This window comes from Melospiza georgiana, chromosome 3 (genome assembly GCF_028018845.1).
Source record: "Melospiza georgiana isolate bMelGeo1 chromosome 3, bMelGeo1.pri, whole genome shotgun sequence".
NCBI lineage: Eukaryota > Metazoa > Chordata > Aves > Passeriformes > Passerellidae > Melospiza > Melospiza georgiana.
This window is the reverse complement of record NC_080432.1, coordinates 77,608,669-77,628,078: the sequence shown is the minus strand read 5'-3', so window position 1 is coordinate 77,628,078 and position 19,410 is coordinate 77,608,669. Positions and strand designations below refer to the sequence as shown.

The following is a 19,410-nucleotide window of genomic DNA, read 5'->3' as shown; positions in this document are numbered from 1 at the left end:
TGCTACATGAGTGTATGCACATCCTCTGGCTGTTTTACCTACTCTGTTGGAGCCAAGAGCTACCTGCCATATTCTGAACATTTTTTGTAGGGAAACATTTTGGAAAGGAAAGGAAGCTAGCTGAAGAAGCTCCCTCTAACCACTTCTTCTGTAAAGGGGACTGAAGCCATGTTCCATGATGTGGATGGGGAAGGGGCTGGTCAGAATCAAATCACACTGCCTTCCCTCATTTCAGAGCACAAAGCTCCACATGGGGAATGGTATTGCTCATTCTTTGAGCCCTGAAGCACATGCATCTCTGAGCTATTCTGCCTGAATCAAGTTTCTGATTAATAGTACAATTGCAAGGCATGTAGGACCTGCAGATCAAACACCGTAAAGATCTGAGATGGAAACAATCCACTTACTGAGCAGCCTGGGCTGAAATCTCTTCTAAATGATCCCAGAGTAAAAGTAGAGGGTTCTCAGCTCACCCCTCTTAATTAATTAGTGATCTACTTGAAGAGCAACCATACAGCAGAAAACCACCATGACAAAAATAAAAACACTGATTAATTTGAAAGATTCAAGAATAGCAAACTAAAAAATGGAGAAAAATTTAAAAAACAGACAAAAAAACCTCCAAACAAACAAGCAACAAAACCAGAAACCAACCAACCAAAAAAAAAAAAACACCCACTCCACAAAAACCCCAACCCAGCCTTCTGATTTAAAAAGACTACTCTTACCTTTATTTTGCAAGATGAAGGATGAAATTATGTGGTCCCATTCCTCATTCTTTGTATCTAACAATACTAAAACCAGGTCAAATCTGCTCAGCAGGGGACTGCCAAGAGCTATGTTGACAGAGACAGACTCATTGGGGTCATAATGGCCTTTAGGGTTTGTTGCTGCCAGGATGGTTGTCCTCGTGCTAAGCTTGCACACCAAGCTAGAGAAAGGTATGGTGAACATTATGGTTGAATTAAATTGGAGAGGGAAAAGGATTCCAAAGCTTTTAAAAACTTTTGTGGTTTTATCCTATAAAGAGCCCATCTTATCTTGAAAGACCATAAGAGCTAAACAATGTACACAATTATTGTATTAATATTTATTATATGTACAGCACTTTTCAGTCAGAGAATAGCAACTAGACAGACAGTGATCTGGATACCAAAAGGCACCAACCAACATTGCCACAAATAATCTCTGTGTACAGCTAGATCCTTAAATAGTGAAAACCAACACTACTTTTCAGAAATAAATATTGCATTGCAGGATTGTACAATATACTAACACTTTTGAATGCTGGAAAGCAACACTTTTGCTTAATTCATATTTTAAGACAGCAAAATAAAATGTGACATGAATGTATGTTTTGTTCCTGTGTATAAACAAGAATATGAATCCAAGTTAGCAGTGATGGCAGCCATACCAACCGAAACAGCCATTTTCCACTCTTAACCATGATGTCCTAGCATGTGCTTGTAGATGTGGGGAGAGATTATTTTTACTCCAGTAGTCCAAATGCACTCCTTTTGGGTAAGGCAGCAGCAGAAGCATTCTAACTTTGGTTTGTCACTGAGCTATTTCTAGCCAGCTCCTGAGTAACTGCTGCCTCACGTCCAAAGTTCTTCTGTAACTGGGAGGAAGGACCACAGATCTTCCACTGGCTTATACCCAACAGGAAAAAAAACTTATTCTCCCATGCACCAGAATAAGTCCTAAATTAACAAGGTGCTTAACCTATGTGTGCTAAGCTACTATTAAAAAAATCCTCATTATATGTAGTCCTTAAAAGTGAGCAACTGGGCATCTATGTGCAAGTTAACAAACTGTGTTTGGGTCTATCATATCCAAACAACTGCAACAAGGAACTCAGCTGAAATATGTCCCTGTCTCACTAAGGATACAGGACCATATTGATCCCAAGTATTTGTGCCCAGCTGGCAAAGGCTGGTAGTTACCCAGGTGAGAGCAACATGACCCTGAGATTAGCTCAGTTGGTAAGAGCAGGGTGCTAAAAACACCAAAGTTGTGGGTTTAATCCCCACACAGGCCATTCACTTAAGAATTGGATTTGATTATTCTTGTGGGTTCCTTTCAACTCAGAATATTATGTGATTATTTGTCTGCTGTCTGATGAAGAGGATGGAGATGCTCACAATAAGGGAAGGATATGATCACTTAGAGGAGCCAAGATGTGACTGGAGCAAGAGCTGAGTGGAAGGTGATGAGAAGGAATGTGGAAAAGGTGATGCCTTTTAAGTAGCAGAGATTTCAGAAATACCAGCCAGGAAATCATTTGGGCCTGAATAAGAGCTGCATATGACTGACAAATTGAAATATGAGCTCAAAGATCCAAGCGGTGGGCGGGGGTAGTGGGGGAGATAAAAAATTTGAACACACACCACTTTGAAAAAAGAAAGGGAGGAACTTAAAGTTACCAGGAGTTTATAGTTATGCCATACCCAGTTTACAAAATTCAGCAGCCTGGAAATCTCCTGATGGGCTTTGGTTACCAAGCAATATTGCCGGATTTTACAGGACAGGAGGACATAGCCTCAAGCTGTGCCAGGAGAGGTTCAGGTTGGACATCAGGAAGAATTTCTTCACTGAAAAAGAGGCTGCCCAGTGAGGGGGTGGAGTCATCATCCCTGAAGGTGCTCAAGAATTGACTGGGCATTGCACTTAGTGCCATGGTCTAGTTGACAAGGTGGTGATCAGTCATAGGCTGGAGTTGATGAACTTTGAGGTCTTTTCCAAACTTAATGACTCTGTGATTTTGTGATTTTGGAAAAACAAAGCCCCACTTTCTGAGTTGCAACAAAAAAAGTCACAAAGCTTCTCATTTCACATAGGATTATTCAACCACTTGCAACAAAGGGCAAGAAAAAAGACGCAAAGTCTTTTTAGAAAAGTGCCCTGGCCTGTAGCAGTAGATTGAAAACCCAGCAGTGAAGAGGGTAGGTATTTATTCTGATTGCTTGCAGCCCCTGGTCTAGGGCACTGTCCTATGAAATGCTGACTTGGCCAGTTTAGGAGTATTGTTGACAACAAAACTATTGCATACAATGAAGAGAACAGATATGTTTAATCAGCATCCCTCCAACATGTAAGTACAAGAGAAAAATCTCATGTTGTTTTCTCACATGTGCTAACATGCCACTTACCCTGCCTTTGCAACACTGATGGTTTGTTGCTCCATTGCCTCATGGATACTGGTCCTGTCATGTTCCTTGATACTGTTGAACTCATCAATGCAACACAGGCCTCCATCTGCAAGCACCAGTGCTCCAGCTTCCAAATTCCACTCCCCAAATTCCTTCACAGCAGTCACTGTCAAACCTGAAGAATCAAATACTTCAGTCAGTCTCTCCCTTAAAATGCAGGAGTAAATTTGAGTGAAAGAAAGGGGCCCAGCACAGTGGCTTGGGCAGAGGGCAAACCAGCAGGAAAGATCCATCATGTACTTCCACCATGTAATTTAACTCACTTTAGAGCTACCAGCAAGCAATCCCACTAGGGCTGAGGTGGGTTAGCCTGGAGCTGTGGAGCAGATTCTGCTAAGCTTCCCATGCTTGGATTGTGACTTGTTTTAGAACTTTGTTAAATGAACAAAAGGAATTAGCATACAAAGACTAGATCTGACAGATCATAATGAAAATTGGGGCAAAGATTGCAAAATTACAGAACAGACCCATTCAGGTCCTACTCCACATCAGCTACTAAAATGGACAGAAATTTTGGAGCTGCAAAGCAAAGCTTGGAAAAAAAAAACTATTTCAATTGTCATTTAGCTCATGGCCCCAGAAAGTGGAGCCAAATTCTTTCTTTAAACTAAGGAAATAAAATTTCTTTATGAGTTTTTTGTTTCCTCTAAGCATTAAGAAAAAATGAAAATCCAAAGACGACCAAGGATGAAATGGGGGAAGAAATAAAAAAGAAAAGGAAGAAATAAAAAAACACTGGGTGGATAGCTAGTCAAAACCCCTGCATAACTGTGGAAATGGCCACTCATTAGCAAGTATGTGCAGCTCCCTCCAATCCTTCTATTCCCTATTTCCCCGCTTCTTCTCTATCTTTAGCCCTTCTTTTCCATTCCAGTGTTCAGCCCAAAATATCCTAGTAGTTGACAAGCTGCAACCAGCCTAAAATCTCCTGGAATTCTATGGGAAAATCTGAACAAGAATTCCCCCTGTTTCACCATTTGGCTCAAGGCTGCAAAGATGTTCTTATAACTGTGTGGTCCACCACGGCACCTATTTGTTTGCAAATGACCAGCAAAAAGTTACTGGAATTAAATGCTTCCTGATGACATAATATGTACTTCAAATTCTAATAAGGAATCTGCTCCACTACGTCCAATCTTTCTTAGTTTTCCTGGACTGTGTGCCGAACACCATGGGCAATCAATCACACTGCAGAGTTACAGAAACACAGAGTACCAGGCAGTACGAGAGCCTGGCTGCGCATTTATTTCTGAATATTCTGTGGTGAGGGTACACAACGTGCACCCCCAGAGCCACGGGCACTTTCTGCTCTCCCCCCGAGCCCTGAGGGACATCAGTGGCTCTGCAGTGCTGTGTGTCTGTCGCTGTCTCTGCAGTGTCACTCTGTGCATGGCAGCCATGAGATGGCCTCTGCTGCAGGCTCCTGCCGCCACACAAGATGGCCTCCCCTGCTGCACTGCACACAGGGCCCTCTCCCCGGCAATGCTGCTGTGCAGGTAAAATGTCCTGTCTTGTAGCACTTCAGGGCACATGAGCCTTCTACAAACAGAGGAAGGAGATGGCTTCCTGACAGGCATGCTTGCCCCCCTGCACAGCCCCTCTGGGGTGGCCTCTCCAGCAGCAGCCCCCAGGGCCCTGCAGACAGCCTGTCCCCCCCGGGGCACCTCCCATCCCAGGCCGCTGTGCTCAGGGGCTCTATCCCAGCCAGACAGAGCTCGGTGCTCTATCCCAGCATGGATATCCCTTGCCAGTGGCCAAGAGGTCCCTGCTGTGGGCGGCAGGCTTGGGCTCACGAGCCTGGCACCAGTGCCCAGCCCCACTGCCCTGAGCTGGGGGTGCTCCTGGCACCCAGGATGCCACCAGCACCCAGCACAATCAGTACAGAAACATGAAGATAAAAACCCAACAAACAAAGCATAACAAAAACCCAAAGGGCTGAAATGGGCCCAAAACTGAAAGTGCTCCTGCACACATGGTGGAGCCCCACAGGCAAGATGGTTTAGCCTGCAAGTGAATCACTGCTTTCTTTCACATTCTTCTTAGGGGATGCTGAAAGCTTAATGCACCTTCCTACTTGATTAGACTCGTTTTGTGCATTCTGACAGCAAAAGTGCTTGTTCTGGGAGGTGTTGGGAACAATTTCATCATGAGTGCTGGACTAAAAGTAGTTTTTCACTCTTCCCAAGCTGCCAGCATTGCAGTTGCTGTTTATACAATACTGCACAATCTTAGCATATAAAAAACCACTTAGGATTCTTTTAAACACTACTGAGTCTTCCCTTTAATAACTAAGGTAAATAAAACTATAAAATGAGCTCTAGTTGCAGTTTTTTGTCTTGTTGAGATACAGTGCTTCTTTAACATTTTGGCTAAAGTGAATGGACAAAAGACTACGTTTTGTCCCTGTTCTACCCATGGTTCCAATTTAGTAATGACATTTTGCCGTACTATTCTTCCAGCCTCAACTTTCAGCTTAGGGCACTTTCCAAGCTGGATGTGGTCTTACATTGTTTACAACTTGTAGAGGATGAACACTTTGAAAGGAAATTACTTTCTTCAGCTCATAGGGGTCACAACTTTAAATACAATACACTGACAAAACATGCTTCTTCTATATATTAATCTAAACCTTATAAATTTTAATAAAAGTTATTGTGGTAAGCAGAATAAACACAGTCCCATAAGATATATGCCAGCAATTGAAATAAAGTTGCATCTTAGGACTTAATTGTGTCGTTTAAATAAAATCATTGCAAGGCAACAGTTTTCGAATTAAGGTAGAGTCCTCTTGGTCATGAATGGAGAGCTGATTAGTTGTGAGAACTTTCCTCCTGATTTCCCCCTTGCCTGGATTTCAATGCACACAGAAAAAAAAAAAAGAAGGAAAAAAAAAGAAAAAAAAATAATAAGATAAGAAGAAAAGAGATAAGCTCTCAGTCCTTTTCCTGGAAATCAGAGAAGCAGATGTTCCGCGCCTCCCTCAAGCCCGCCCGGATCCTCCCCCGCCCTGGCCTCGCCCCCTGCTCGGCCCCGCCCCCTGCTCGGCCCCGCCCCCCGGCCCGTTGGCCGTTGCTGGCGGCCGTTGCCGGCGCGCGCCGGGCGGGGGCGCTGCGGCGGGGGCGGCGCGGGGCGGGCGCGCGCGGAGGCCGCTCTGGCCGGCGCTCGGTGCCCGCCGTGCCCGCGGAGGGAGGGCCCTCGCCCGGCGAGCGGCCAATCCGGGCGGGCGCTGGCGGCGAGCAGGGGCAGAATGGGCTGTAGTTGAGCGAAATAGGGAAAGCGGCGAACAGTGTGGAGCGTTCCCGGTGTAAATAAAAGGGGGGGCGAAAAAAAAAAAAAAAGTTTGTGGAAGTCGCCGCCCTGCAGCCTCGCTCGGGCAGCGGCGCGGGGGCTTGTGCGGTGCGGGAGCCCGGCACGGAGGACTTTGGTGCGCGGCGTTAACACGCTCTGCCTATTGTTTGTGTTTTTTTCCAAAATATGGCAAAGGTTCAGGTGAACAATGTAGTGGTGTTGGATAATCCTTCTCCTTTCTACAATCCTTTCCAGTTCGAAATCACATTCGAGTGCATAGAGGACCTGTCTGAAGGTGAGTAGAATTTTTCTCCCCGATACGGATTTTGCAACCCGGGGCTCCGAGCTCGGGGCATTTAAGGCTTAAACTTTGCACAGGCCTGCGCCTACAATTTCACAGTCTCTCCACCTCGGCCGCATCGCCGTGCCGAGCCGAGGGGATGTGCCGGCCGGGCGAGGGGATGTGCCGCTCCCGCCGAGCCCGGCGCCGGGGAAAGTTGGCGGTGTCCGCCCGCTCTGGGCGCCGAGCCGGGCCCGCCGCCTCTCCCCGCCATCGGCGAGACGGCGAGCTGCCTCAAGTTGCGAGGAACTTGTTAGAGTGGAGGTAGCCATGTTGCCAGCTTTGTGTGTGCGTGGGGGGAGCGAGCGGGAGACAGGAGGGTTGAACCGGGCTTGGCGGCCGCGCATCCCCGCGGGCACACGGGATGCTGCGTGTTTAGCCCCGGCCGTATTCGGAGCGCGGAAAACGCTCCGCGGGGATGCGTTTCGATGGCCTCGTGCTCCATTTTAATACTGAAAAAAAAAAAAAAAAAAAAAAAAAAAAAGAAAAAAATTCACGGTGGGAGGCAGGGGCGGCTGACTGGCTGGCCCCGCATGCCGGCAGCAGGCAGCCGCGGTAGGTGCGCGGGGGTCGGGGGCACGGCTCGGAGGGGAGCGCTGGCTGCGGGAGCCCCCGCCGCGGGGGAGGGGGCCGCCCGCCTGCCACTATTTTTGGAAGTCACTCGAAAGTTACCGGCGGCCGCCAGCGGGTGGGGGACGGCCCCGGCCTTGCCGCCCCACGGGGACCCCCGTCCTGAGCCGGGGCCGCCGCCGCGCTCCCGCCTTCCCCCCGAGTCGGGCGGGCCGCGAGCCGCCCTCGCCCCGGCCGCGCTCCGCAGCGCCGCCCCCCGGGCGGCCGCGGGACGCGCCCCGAGAGGCCGCGCGTCGCCCCGCGGGCGGGAATTTCGAACGGCTCCGGGCGAGGGAGGGAGTGCGGGGCGCTCGTGCCCGCCGGCGGGCCGGGGAGCGGCCGCTGCCCCGAGAGCGGGAGGAGGCCGCCCGGCCGGGCTGCCTGTGCGCGGGAGAGGACACTCACTGCCCGGGCGGCACTCGGCGGAGCCCAGCGCCGTCTGCTCGCCAGAGAGCCCCGCGGGCGGAGGGGCGAGGGCAGGGCTGAGCAGAAGAGTGCTGTCCTAGCTGAGGTGCCATGGCAGGCTCGCTATCGCTGCGGCTTAAGTCGCCTCACCCCGCCTGCCTCTGCAGCAGCGCGTACTCGTGCGTGCCGGCGGGATGGTGACAGCGCGGGAGGGACGGCCGCCGTGGCGGGAACTTCAGAGGAAGTCTCGCCTGAGCCAGGCTTTCCTCTAGGCCTCCTCAGCCTGTCTCCTGCCTTCGTGCAACTGACTGACACAGCGGCTGGAGCTGTGCTCCATGCCCCGCCACGTTGCTGGCTGGATCTCTCCGGGCAGCCTGCCCATCCGAGGGGCAGCACCGGACCCCCTCCGTGGCAGCTGCCGTGGCAGGTGGCAGTGCCCCTGACAGGGGCTCTGTGCAATATGTTAGGCTTTTCCTTCATTTGTGCACAGCTGTATGTGATGTGCTCCTCACACTCAGGACTTAGGTTAAAGTTAACCCTCGACAGTCGTGATGAGAACAGTTATAGATGGTCCAATACAGAATTCTCAGCTCCTTTCCCCCGCCAACATGCAAGTTAAGACTACAGGATAAATTAGGGATGAGCGCTGCTATCTTTCACATTTCACAGGAAGTGTAGTGGCACAGGATGGTGTAGTAGTCTTAAGAAGTTTAGCCTAAAAGTCCTCACTTTTTGTAAGTAGTAATTTGTCCTCAGATGAAGACAAGAAAGTCCCTTAATTATCCTGGGTGAGTACCCTGCAATACTGACAACAGCTAGTACTTCATGCTTAAAAGGTAACTAAAACCTCTGATACAGTACCTAGAAAACTGCTGTGTTGTACAGAGGAGTAAAATCCCTTCCCAAGCTCTGTTTATTATGATAGTTAAACCTGCAAAACCTGCACTAATGGTAAACAAAATAAGCAAGAAGAATTCGCTAATGAGGAAAGACTTGCAATCTTAAAGCAGTCAAGTTCTGTTTCAAGTGCTAATTTTTTTTCTATGCTTAAATTCCATTCCTGCATCCAGAAACCATGAGGCAGACCTTTGGATTTGCCGAGTGTACTAATCAAGTTAATGTAACAGCTTACAGGTTTGTGCTTTTGCAAAGGCAATCAGGGCATTGTTCACAGGGGGAAAAGAAGAAACACACCATGTAAGTTTTTAAGGTGCAGTTCTGAAACACAGCTTAATTAAGAAGTGTTAGTTATAGATTTTTGTAATGGTGGTCTCTTTTTTTCCCCTTTTGTTTCAATAACCCCAAAATCTGTCTTGCAAGATTAGTTTCAGATGTGTGAATAATACTGTTTTTTGAATCAAAAAGGGAAGGTGAAAAGCTGACCCAGGAAGAGCTAATTTGGGTTAATTTGCAGTTTCAACTTTGAAACATCTGTGGGGAAGAGGCTGAGTTAGAAAACACTGATTTGTAATAAATGTTGGTTTAGTGCATGCCTTTAAGAAGCAAAATGCTACACTGATTTTTAAATTCTTTTTTTGGTCTATAATTCAATTTCAAGATGTAAATAAGATCCAGTCATCACTGTCTTTAAGAATATGGTCTAGTCGTGCTGTCACCATTTTATGTACTTTTATGTACTTCCCAGGTAACACAAGTGACATATGAAGGAAGGGCATACAATTAGTGTGCCTGGAGCTTGCCCAGTGGGTTTCTTACTCAATTAACTACTTTCCATGATCTGTGTAATTTAAGCTGTGAGGTGTGTATGTGCAAGGTGGGAATTTTGGTTTTGGGAGGTTAGTCAGTATTCAAGGATGTGATGATTTACAGGCATCATCTCTCTGCTGCAGCCATTCTGACAGACTTTGAGAAGATGCTCAACACAGCTTCCAGTTAGTAAAAGGGTCCTGCTCTCTGTGTGAACTTTGAAAATTAACCTCACTGTGAAAATAGAGGGGTTCCTGTGGTACATCTGACTAGAGAGAGAAAGTGGGAGGATCTGTTTCATGAGGGTCAGGCATCAGTAAATTTTTCTGATGAAGACAGGTCCTTGTTATTTTAGGCTTGTTGCCAAGAAGTAATTTTAGGCTGTGCAAAATTGTAGATGGGCAAGAGCAGAATATCCCCTAACTGTGATGACAAATAATGTTTGGTTTTTTTTCTTCTTTTTTATGTAGATTTGGAATGGAAAATAATTTATGTGGGTTCAGCTGAAAGTGAAGAGTATGATCAGGTATTAGACTCTGTTTTAGTTGGACCTGTTCCTGCAGGCAGACACATGTTTGTATTTCAGGTAAGTTTGATTTAACCCTTTCTAAAAGTTGTGCTAATTTGATTGGGGATAACTGTATCAAACTGAAAGGCACTTGAAAAATAATGGTGAAAAAATGTTGCAGTGAGCCCCTCAGCTATGATATACCTTCATTTAAAGTCTGTTCTTGAGCTTGTACTTCTTGCCTCTGATATTGCTTGGTTATATTTTTATTTGTGGTATCAATAATAACTGATAAAAGAACAGTTCCCATAGCTACTGATAATTTAGTTCTGGTTCATAATCAGCAGTGCCAGGTGCCTGGTTTACACCTCTTCTGCTGCTGGTAGCAGTTTCAGACAATCAGGAGCACTAGGTTAATGTACACAATACCTTCAGAGGATCAGACCAACAAAATAATTGAAAAACTCAGCTGGAATAATCAAGACGTTTGTTTCTGTTTGGCAGAACACATGGTCAACTGTGATGTTTGGCTAAGCATGCTAAATCATAACAAAATACAGTGATTTCTAAAATAAAGATAGAAATTCACTGGTAAATGGGAGGTACACAAGTGTGGAGGTCAAGACTGCAAAAAAACACCTAGAACATGTGACAGTCTATAAAATACTGCTGTTAATGCCAAAAGTTAATAAGGAATAACGAAAGAAAAGAAAATAGGGAAAGAGCAACACTAAGATGACTTAGTGGCCTAGACTTGTTTCTGTTTTAACTCAGTGAGAAACAGGGGGGAAAACCTCAAGTGGACTTGCCTGAATTCTTACAGAAGCTTTCTTTTGTTTGGGATAACTTCTTTTGTGGTGGTGGGGTGTTTTTGTTAGTCTATTTATTCAAAACTATAATTTTTATTAAAACTCATTTTCTCTATGAAGTACTATATTTATTTTTTGTAAACTGACAGCAAAATCCATTGGATAAAAAATCAGATAGAAACTGATTATATCTTATTGTATAAGAACCCTGCTATTTTCCCAAATAGTCTACATTCACTTAACTAATGGCAGTCGCATGCTGAAGTATGAGCATTAAAGAACACTGAAGTGCTGGCTCCCTTACTTCTCATGGTTGCTGTAACTGGTTTAAAATAATACCAACATTTGTGAGGCAATCCTGATTAATCCTGTAAATTGCAGGAAGGGTAGTTTATTTGGCATTTTGAGGGTATTTGTTTGTTTGTTGATTCTGGGCCTTTTTGTTTTGGTTTTTTCCTTAAAGAACAGGCTTAAGGAATAGGATTAGACTGGGTGTTGCAGCATTTATTAACCACCCAAATCAGTGTTGAAACATTTCTGTTTGGTTTTGGAGCTAGGCCTAATTTTTCCACACTACAAATAAAGCAGATGTGTAACAAATGCATCATTTATTAACAGTTTTTCCATTATCAAGCCATTATAGCTTATGGCATTAATTGGTCCGAAATAGGTGATCCTCTATTGCTCTCAGAGGGGCTACCTTGTGTTTGTATGGTGGAAAATCAGTTGGCATTTACATTTCTAATTTGAAGATGCACTGTTCTCAATCAAAGGTCCAAAGATTCCTTGTTGATGGTGATGGGAAAGGAGCAAGAAGCAGGTGCCTAAAAAAGGCACGTTTTGGCTGTATGATTAGGCAGGTCTCAAATTAAATTTACTGGTCTTGCAGTTTCTGTAGAATGGACTCAGTAATTGTATTGTGGTTATAAATGACACTACAGCTAAATCAGGAGGAGATGTGTAGAGATTTTGCTTAGATTGGAGTAGGTCCTGCTTTGAGAGATTCCATCTGTTAAAATATACTCTCTATTTTTTATGGAAGTACGGTTGGGTCTGAGTATATTACACTTCAAAGGCTCTGGATTTCAGGTGAGGGTAGGACTCAGCACATGTGTACACAGGAAACCACCAAAACCCAAAGTGCTGCAAGAAGCCTTTGCTGATGACTGAAGCAATTTTATTAACCAAGCTGAAGCAGCCTGGGATACGGAGAAAACAAGGGAAGGCAAGAGCAGGGCAAAGCACAGAACTGCAGGAGGCATGTGACACAAAGAAAAGAGATTGTGTTCATGGGGAATAGCATAAGGAAAGGACGTTTGCAGAGGAGTATAAAATTTTCAGATAATCTGTTGTAGATTTTTCTAGATAGGAAAATGGCTGAAATAGCAACTAAAATGGAGTATCACATAGATACATTACTAAGGATGACAGAAATACCTTAGATGAAAAAATGATGTGAAACAGGTTGGGAATTGAGCTTTACAGAAAGATGGACAATTAATATGCTTTTCAGACTTAGAAAAGCAGCTTTTTGTTTAAACCCCCAAAACATTACCTTTAAAAGGGTTTCAATAGTAAAGGCCCACAGTTTGGCCTGTTTGTTTCTAAATCCCAAGATACACACAGTGAAACCTGATTCCTTCTCGATTCTCTTGGGAATTTGTAATAAAATCACAGAAACTTTTTTGAGCATATAAGCACATAAATAATTTACTATCCTTAAGTGCACATATAACCTTTGCTACCTACTCTGCAGCAATAGCTATGAGAATAAATATCATGTGGAAAAGCAAGATAATTCAAGGCAACATGTGGGCTGATTTCATCAAATTCTTGGGTAATTTATAGCATAATTATGGCATATTAAGACAGTGATTTTTATGCAAAAATTAATCTACTGTCTCTGCCCACCAAAATATCTGTTTGCAGGTAATCTGCTTATTTATCAATTGGTCGTACCAAGCTCTTTTTTTCTGCCATCTGTGTATGATGTTTGGTTCCTGAGTAATTAAGGAGTTTGACAAAACCAGGAAGTTGAAAATCTGAAAAAACTGTTTTAAACAGTCTTCAGTGTCTTTTTCATGCAGCAAAACGATGCTTGAGAGATTAGTAGAATTAGAACAGAGTGTTTCCTTGGGTTCAGAACTGTGTCATAGGATATTACAAGACAGAAAATGACAGAGGGAACCTGGAAGACTAAGATCCTACATCAGAATGGAAGTTAAGTTTAATGGGGAGTTAAACAGAATATGGTTCTTCTGTTGCCCATTACTGTGGAATTTAAAGTGATCAGATAGTTCAGAGCACTGTTAAAACAAGACTACTGAGTTAAAGTAATGATGTAAACTGTATTGGCAGTTCTTGTGATTTCCTCAAGCTTCTGCATTTTTTCTGTTTCTTGGCCATCTTTTCCATTCCCCTATGCTAGTTGTAAAGCCATTCAGTCATTTTCTATTTCCTTCAGGGCTGGAGGAAGAGGAGTTCTACCTGATTCCCTGGTTTCTTCTCCTCCCTTGGGTGTATTTCTACCCGAGAGGTCTGACTCATCTAATTCTTGTGCAAAGTGCCTACAGCTTCTCACAAAAAGCTAGACTGGTTTGAAGGCTTAAAATTGAAGTGGCAAAGATTAGATGCCAATGCTGCATGAGCAGCAGCTCCCAAATCTCACCATGCTGAAGCATATAAATACTATAGAAAAGTAGGAATGAGAGGGACAACAGGCATTAATTCCATTCATCCTCTGTCATTAGGCAAGGTTTGTTACACCCAAACCATCTGAATACACGTTACTAATACCAGCTTGTTCTCACATGGGTGTTCACTGTTGACTTCAGATCTTCATGTGGAATTGTAAATATGAAGCTGTTTTACTGTGCCTGTGTTGCTGTTACTTTAAATCCTGCAGCAGAATCAGGCATCACATTTTATCAAGAGATGTGGTAGTTAGGAGGCATTTTAAGGGACTGATGTGAGCCACATTTTATGAGGCAAATTTTATTGATAAGTAACTGCAGAGCCATGGTAAGTAAGGACACTGAGGAAGATTGTATCAGTTGCATAGTAATTAGGTTTGCATACTGGTAGAAAGTGTTCAGGTGTCTTGAAGAGATGATGCAGTTAACTGCATAAATTTTAATGAATATGGGTATTAGGAATGAAGTCAGATTCCTTTCCTAGAAGTCTGTGGAACAGCTCAAACCTTACCATAGCCCATCCCTTTTCTTGCTGAACTATAATTTGCAGTCTGTAGTTTTAAGGATATAGTCTTCTTAAGAGCACACATACAGACCAGTTCAACCTTGAGGGTGTATGAGAATCTTGCTCTACTCAATTATCAAGATGGGCTGGAGAACTGTGGCACTGTAGAACTGGAGTGATGTTGGTAGCCCTGTGTGAACAGTGGTTCAGCTGATCATATATTTAAAAGGAGTTTTGGATCAAACCTGGCCATTTGCCCATGAGAAATGTCAGCAAACAATTTTACTGTATTCCAATTCTGTCGTTGGAGGATGGTGTTCTAAATCTAGAGTTGATGTTGTGAAAGCAGTATATTTTCTGGTTAACTTGAACAATTTTAAATATAGTCACTACTTAGCTGCTGAAACGCACTACTTGAGAGTCCCCTGCTAGGTAGGCATGTGCTATCAATTTTAATTTATCTTTCCCTTTCACATTCAGGCTGATGCACCTAACCCAGGGCTTATTCCAGATGCAGATGCAGTAGGTGTAACAGTTGTGCTAATTACATGCACTTACCGAGGTCAAGAATTTATTAGAGTCGGCTACTATGTAAACAATGAATACACTGAAACAGAACTGAGAGAGAATCCACCAGTAAAGCCAGATTTTTCTAAGGTAAGGCATGTTTTGTTTTAGTCATGTGTCAGAGGTATGCTTATAGAAAAAGGTGTTTAAGAAACAAACCTAAGCCCCAAGTGGTTTCATTAAGTGCATGGAATGAGGCATCAAATAATGGAAAATACTTGGGGGACAGACTACAAGTGCCATGTAGTTGTCATAAATTTAGTGAATACTGAGAGACTATCAAAAATTTCCACCATCCTGAAGACTTGGCTGTACTTTCACACTGACTGTGAAATAAACCATTGGATTTATTCCCACCTGCACTACCGTTTATAAAATGGCTGTTCTTCAGAAAAACATGTTTTTCTATGCCCATCAGGCATCATAATGTTTTTTCTAAGTCCAGCAACCTGGAACTAAGTTGTAGATATTTATTTACTACAGTTGTTACTCAGCTGTCAGAGCTACAGTTTCTGCAAAACTTTAACAAACTGAGGAACAAAATAAGTGTAAAATGAGAGAACATGGGTAGCCTGGTTGGATTATTATCTGATAAATGTCTAATTTTACAAAGGAAATATACAGATAAAGTTATAAAAACATATATCCTTCATGGTAATAATTAAACCAGGACTAGAATTAAAAGATGAAATGAAATAGTATGTTTTTCTATGTTTAACTTTATTTTCAGTGATCAGGTACTAAAAAAATTACTGAAAATTACAGTAAAGTTTGAGGATTCTTAAACTTGGCATATGTTCCTTTCTTCTTTATTTCTTTCACTTAAAACATAACTTATTTGTTATGTTGGTTGCCAATGCCAAAATGGTGACTCCCTTTAAACGCTTGAATTTAGAATGCCTAGAAGTACTTATCTTCATTCTCTGTGTATATAAAAAGCTAGCTTTGCTGCTATGGAAGAGAACAGCACAAGCTATCATATGTTTGTATAGAGTACTTAATGTGACTTGGGGAAAAAATGGAAGTGCACAAGTAGAAGGTTATTAAAGTGATTGATTAATTATTGGGCAATAAGCTCTACCAGCTTCTAAAAAATAAGTAGTCTTTTTAGTTAGTGTAAAGGGTCAGGAAATAATTAATGAGAGTATACTTTCTTGGAGAATAAAATGGACAAAGCAAACCTTTCCTGTCATCAGTCTGAAATACCATAGTGAGTGTCCATTGGCTCTAAGTTGTCATCCTCCAGGTAACAATATATACTCTTTCACCCCTTTTCAAAATAAGGAAAAAATCAGCTTTTTTTTTTTTTTTTTTTTTTTTTTTGCTGGATACATAAACAAATGCCACATGTTTTCAAAAGAAAATGAAGGCCAGCCATGAGAATAAGATAGATGACTAATCATGTCCACTGCCACAGTGTTAGTATTTTCCAAATATAAATATTTTTATTTTAAAACTTTAGTTGATAAATCCTCTTAGTGAAATCAGTCTGAAGTTTGGTAGTTTAAGGATAAGGTTGTACTTTTAAATGAAGATGAGAAGTTGATGGAATTGATAGGTATTGCAAATACCATAAAGTTGATGCAAAATTTGATCAAGTACTGTGGTTTGCAAAATCCTTGTGGGGGTAGAAGTTATTTGGTTTACTAAAAGCTGGATAAAATAATAAACACTTGCACTTTACTTGTGGATCTCTTTCACAGCCTTGACCTTGCAGAACAGTTACAACACTCTTGAGAAAGTGGTTATTTTGCTGAGGAGAATATGATGGAAAATAATAAGTGGTGTACTGTAAGCACATTTCTGATCCATAGGTAGTAGCTATAGATTCACATTGATGTGAATTCCCTTTTTAAACAAACTGTTAAGCAAACAAGGCTATAGGGACTAAAAGGAAAAAAATCTATATGCATATGAACTCCAGTTTTAGATGTGCACATTACAATCCATATATTTTCTTCTTTCCCAGCTTCAAAGGAATATTTTGGCATCTAATCCCAGAGTCACAAGATTCCACATTAATTGGGAGGACAACACTGAAAAACTGGAAGATGCAGAGAGCAGTAACCCAAATCTACAGTCCTTGCTTTCCACAGATGCATTACCTTCAGCATCAAAGGGGTGGTCAACATCAGAAAATTCACTAAATGTTATGTTAGAATCTCATATGGACTGCATGTGACTAACCACCATCCTTTTGGTACTGTATATGTGTTAAACTGTAAAAACAACCAGAACTATTTCCCTCAAATTCCATAAGTACATAGTTGAAGCAATGTGAAGAACTTGTTTTAAAACATCCTGTAGAAAGTTTATAAAAAAAAAAAAAAACCAGAAAAAACCCAACAAACAAACAGTATTTGAGCAGATTGTGAAATATAAATACAACTATTTTTAAGTAATTGCCTTTTTTTTCTAATGTGTTATTCTATGTGATCTAAACCAAACCTGATTAAAGTATATGTATTCTCTCCCCTCCCCCCTTACTTTGTAAGCACTATTAAAAGCTAAAAAAAATTTAAAAGTTAAAACATTCAGGCAAAATGAAGGAATAGTGCCATGTCCTCGTCTCTGCTATCCAGATTGCCAAATATAAAGTGCCCTTTAATAGCATCTTAAGAACAAAATTGTCATTAGATGAAGTGCAAAGAAAGTAACTATCTCTTAATAACAAAGTTCAAAAATGTCCTTTTGCTCTGAAAGCAGACAGCACAGTATAATTTTAGGTGCAAGCTACTTTTCCTTTCAAGGCACATACTTGTTACTTAATGCCTGCAATTTGCAATTTACCATCTGCTATCTTGGATTTTAGGATTTTTTTTTTTTATCTCTTGCTGCTGCTGTTTAGTCAAACTGTGGTTTTGTTCAGGACAGTGTTTCATGTGAATTGGGGTGGGTACCTCAGGACAGAGCCCTTTTTCAGGAACCCTAATAGCATACACAGGTGGTTGAAAGGATGCAAGCAATTACTGGAAGATTCTAAGCCTCAAAAGAAATAGTGTGAATATCCCAAATATGCTCTTCTGTAAGATTATTATGGATTACTACTGGTTAGTGTGTTTGTTTTCAGGCATGCTTTATTGTAGTCTTTTTCAGTAGTAGTAAGGAGTTTGGGTGTTTTCTTTCATTTTTTTGAAACACCTGGAATTTTAAACTTCTCTGTTTTCTCTCTAGCCTTTAAGGCAATCCCATTTACTGGTATGAACCCTGTTGTGGCAGGCATGAGACACTCAAGAATACATTACTTTGCCTTGAAGCTTTTGCAGTGAGACATCCCTATTACCTGAGGCATCCTTGAAGATGAAAGGAACTAAGCAGTAACCTGTCAAGACTTAAACCATTATTACGACACTTAAGAATTTAGTTATTCCTTCCAATCCTCATTAGCCTTATTTATATTTACTGTGCCTGTATGTGCATTTAAATTGTAATCTGTCATGCCAGGTTAGAGGAATATAGTTCTATTTACTAGTCACTGCTCAAATTATGAACCTTTGTAGGTTCTGGGCCCTTCAAAAAAAGACAGATTTCATGATGATTGACAGTGTAGCTCTGAATTAAATACAGAATGCTTGCTGTTCTCTTTCTGCATTCTCTAATGGAATGAAGATGTCCCAGACAGAGCTTCTGTCTTCCCACATCATTAGTGAAATTGTCTGCATTTCAAATGTGTGGTTTTGAAACTGGAAAGGAATGACCTGATCTGAATGTTTTTTGTCTATGGAAACTCAGCAGTACACATCTAGGGTGGATGAATGAATTAATGAAATCCATTAATCTTTGGAGGCCTAGTTCTAACATGTGCTCTTAACAATATCTGATTGTTTAAATATCTGATTGTTTAAAGTGATAACCAAAAATCTAAAAATATTAACACTCATTGGTAGGACTTAACACAACTGGTTCTGTGAACTAGCATTTACTTCACTTGAGGGCTGAAATTCCATGAACCTTATCTTTGATTTTCAATTATATTGCAAGTTTTAGGCCTGCAGTGACATTTTGAGATTTTTCATGCACTTTATGTTCTATTTATAAGTCTGTTTAGGATAGCTCATAAATGTAAGCATGTAAATAACTTAGTTATCTGCTGAAGGATTGACAGGCTTGTGAAGTCTGCCTCAAATTAAGGCCACTGTAGTAGTATCTCAAACTCTTGCCTTTATTGAATATTCCAATGAAAATGTGATTCAAGTACAAGCTGTAACCAGAGCCCATCCCACTGCTAGCATGAAGGCTTTTTAGAAGCATATGCCACAAAGCGATGGAAGCAAACCATTATTGCTGCTCTTGCAAAACCAACTACAAAATTTAGGCAGCAAAGTGATGCCACCCAGCAAACCAATTAATTTAGAGAAATGGAAAAGTGAAGCTCTATTGTCAGTCTGAAAAGTTTAAGAAGTCATCTGTGCATGAGAACTTGTGTGCAATAAACTTCAGGCTTGACTGTGGTAGGATGCTGCAGTAAAGTTTGCACCACCTTACCTGATACACTCATGTGGTTGGATAGCACTGACCCACCAATAGCAGGAAAAATAATGCTGTGCTTGGTGAAAATTGGTAACAAACAACCCTACCTCATGAACTTTGCAAGATAAACGGCATTTCTGTGGTTTCTGAGAGGCTGGGTCCCTCAGCTCTTCGCAACTATGGCAGATCATAGCAATCCATACACCCTGCCGTCTGAGTATCGCATTTCCTGACAAAATCACGTTCCAGAGACAAAGAATTTGAGGAACCAACTTCCAGTCCCCCAGAGACTTCAGG

At 42.2% G+C, this 19,410-nt stretch overlaps 2 protein-coding genes across 2 annotated transcripts in view; one reads left to right on the top strand and one right to left on the bottom strand.

Moving 5' to 3' along the window:
• Window positions 1-19,410, bottom strand: part of MCM9 (minichromosome maintenance 9 homologous recombination repair factor) — a 46,804-nt gene that overhangs the window by 10,140 nt on the left and 17,254 nt on the right. Inside the window, exons 7-8 of the mRNA XM_058019714.1 lie at window positions 3,153-3,327; window positions 729-931 (exon numbers count right to left, since the gene is read on the bottom strand). Of these exons, the coding sequence (XP_057875697.1) occupies window positions 729-931; window positions 3,153-3,327 (378 nt within the window). The remainder of the gene's footprint in view (window positions 1-728; window positions 932-3,152; window positions 3,328-19,410) is intronic.
• On the top strand, window positions 6,391-17,191 carry ASF1A (anti-silencing function 1A histone chaperone). The gene is made up of 4 exons (XM_058019716.1): window positions 6,391-6,795; window positions 10,032-10,147; window positions 14,557-14,733; window positions 16,613-17,191. The coding sequence occupies exons 1-4, from the start codon at window positions 6,687-6,689 to the stop codon at window positions 16,823-16,825; spliced, it is 615 nt and encodes a 204-aa protein (XP_057875699.1). The 5' UTR covers window positions 6,391-6,686; the 3' UTR covers window positions 16,826-17,191.

What these genes read in the sequence shown, in the direction of transcription:
- ASF1A (XM_058019716.1), top strand. Translation starts at nt 6,687, where the DNA reads ATGGCAAAGGTTCAGGTGAACAATGTAGTGGTGTTGGATAATCCTTCT. An exon ending in GACACATGTTTGTATTTCAG is followed by an intron (nt 10,148 to 14,556) that starts GTAAGTTTGATT and finishes TTTCACATTCAG; the next exon opens with GCTGATGCACCTAACCCAGG. An exon ending in TAAAGCCAGATTTTTCTAAG is followed by an intron (nt 14,734 to 16,612) that starts GTAAGGCATGTT and finishes CTTCTTTCCCAG; the next exon opens with CTTCAAAGGAATATTTTGGC.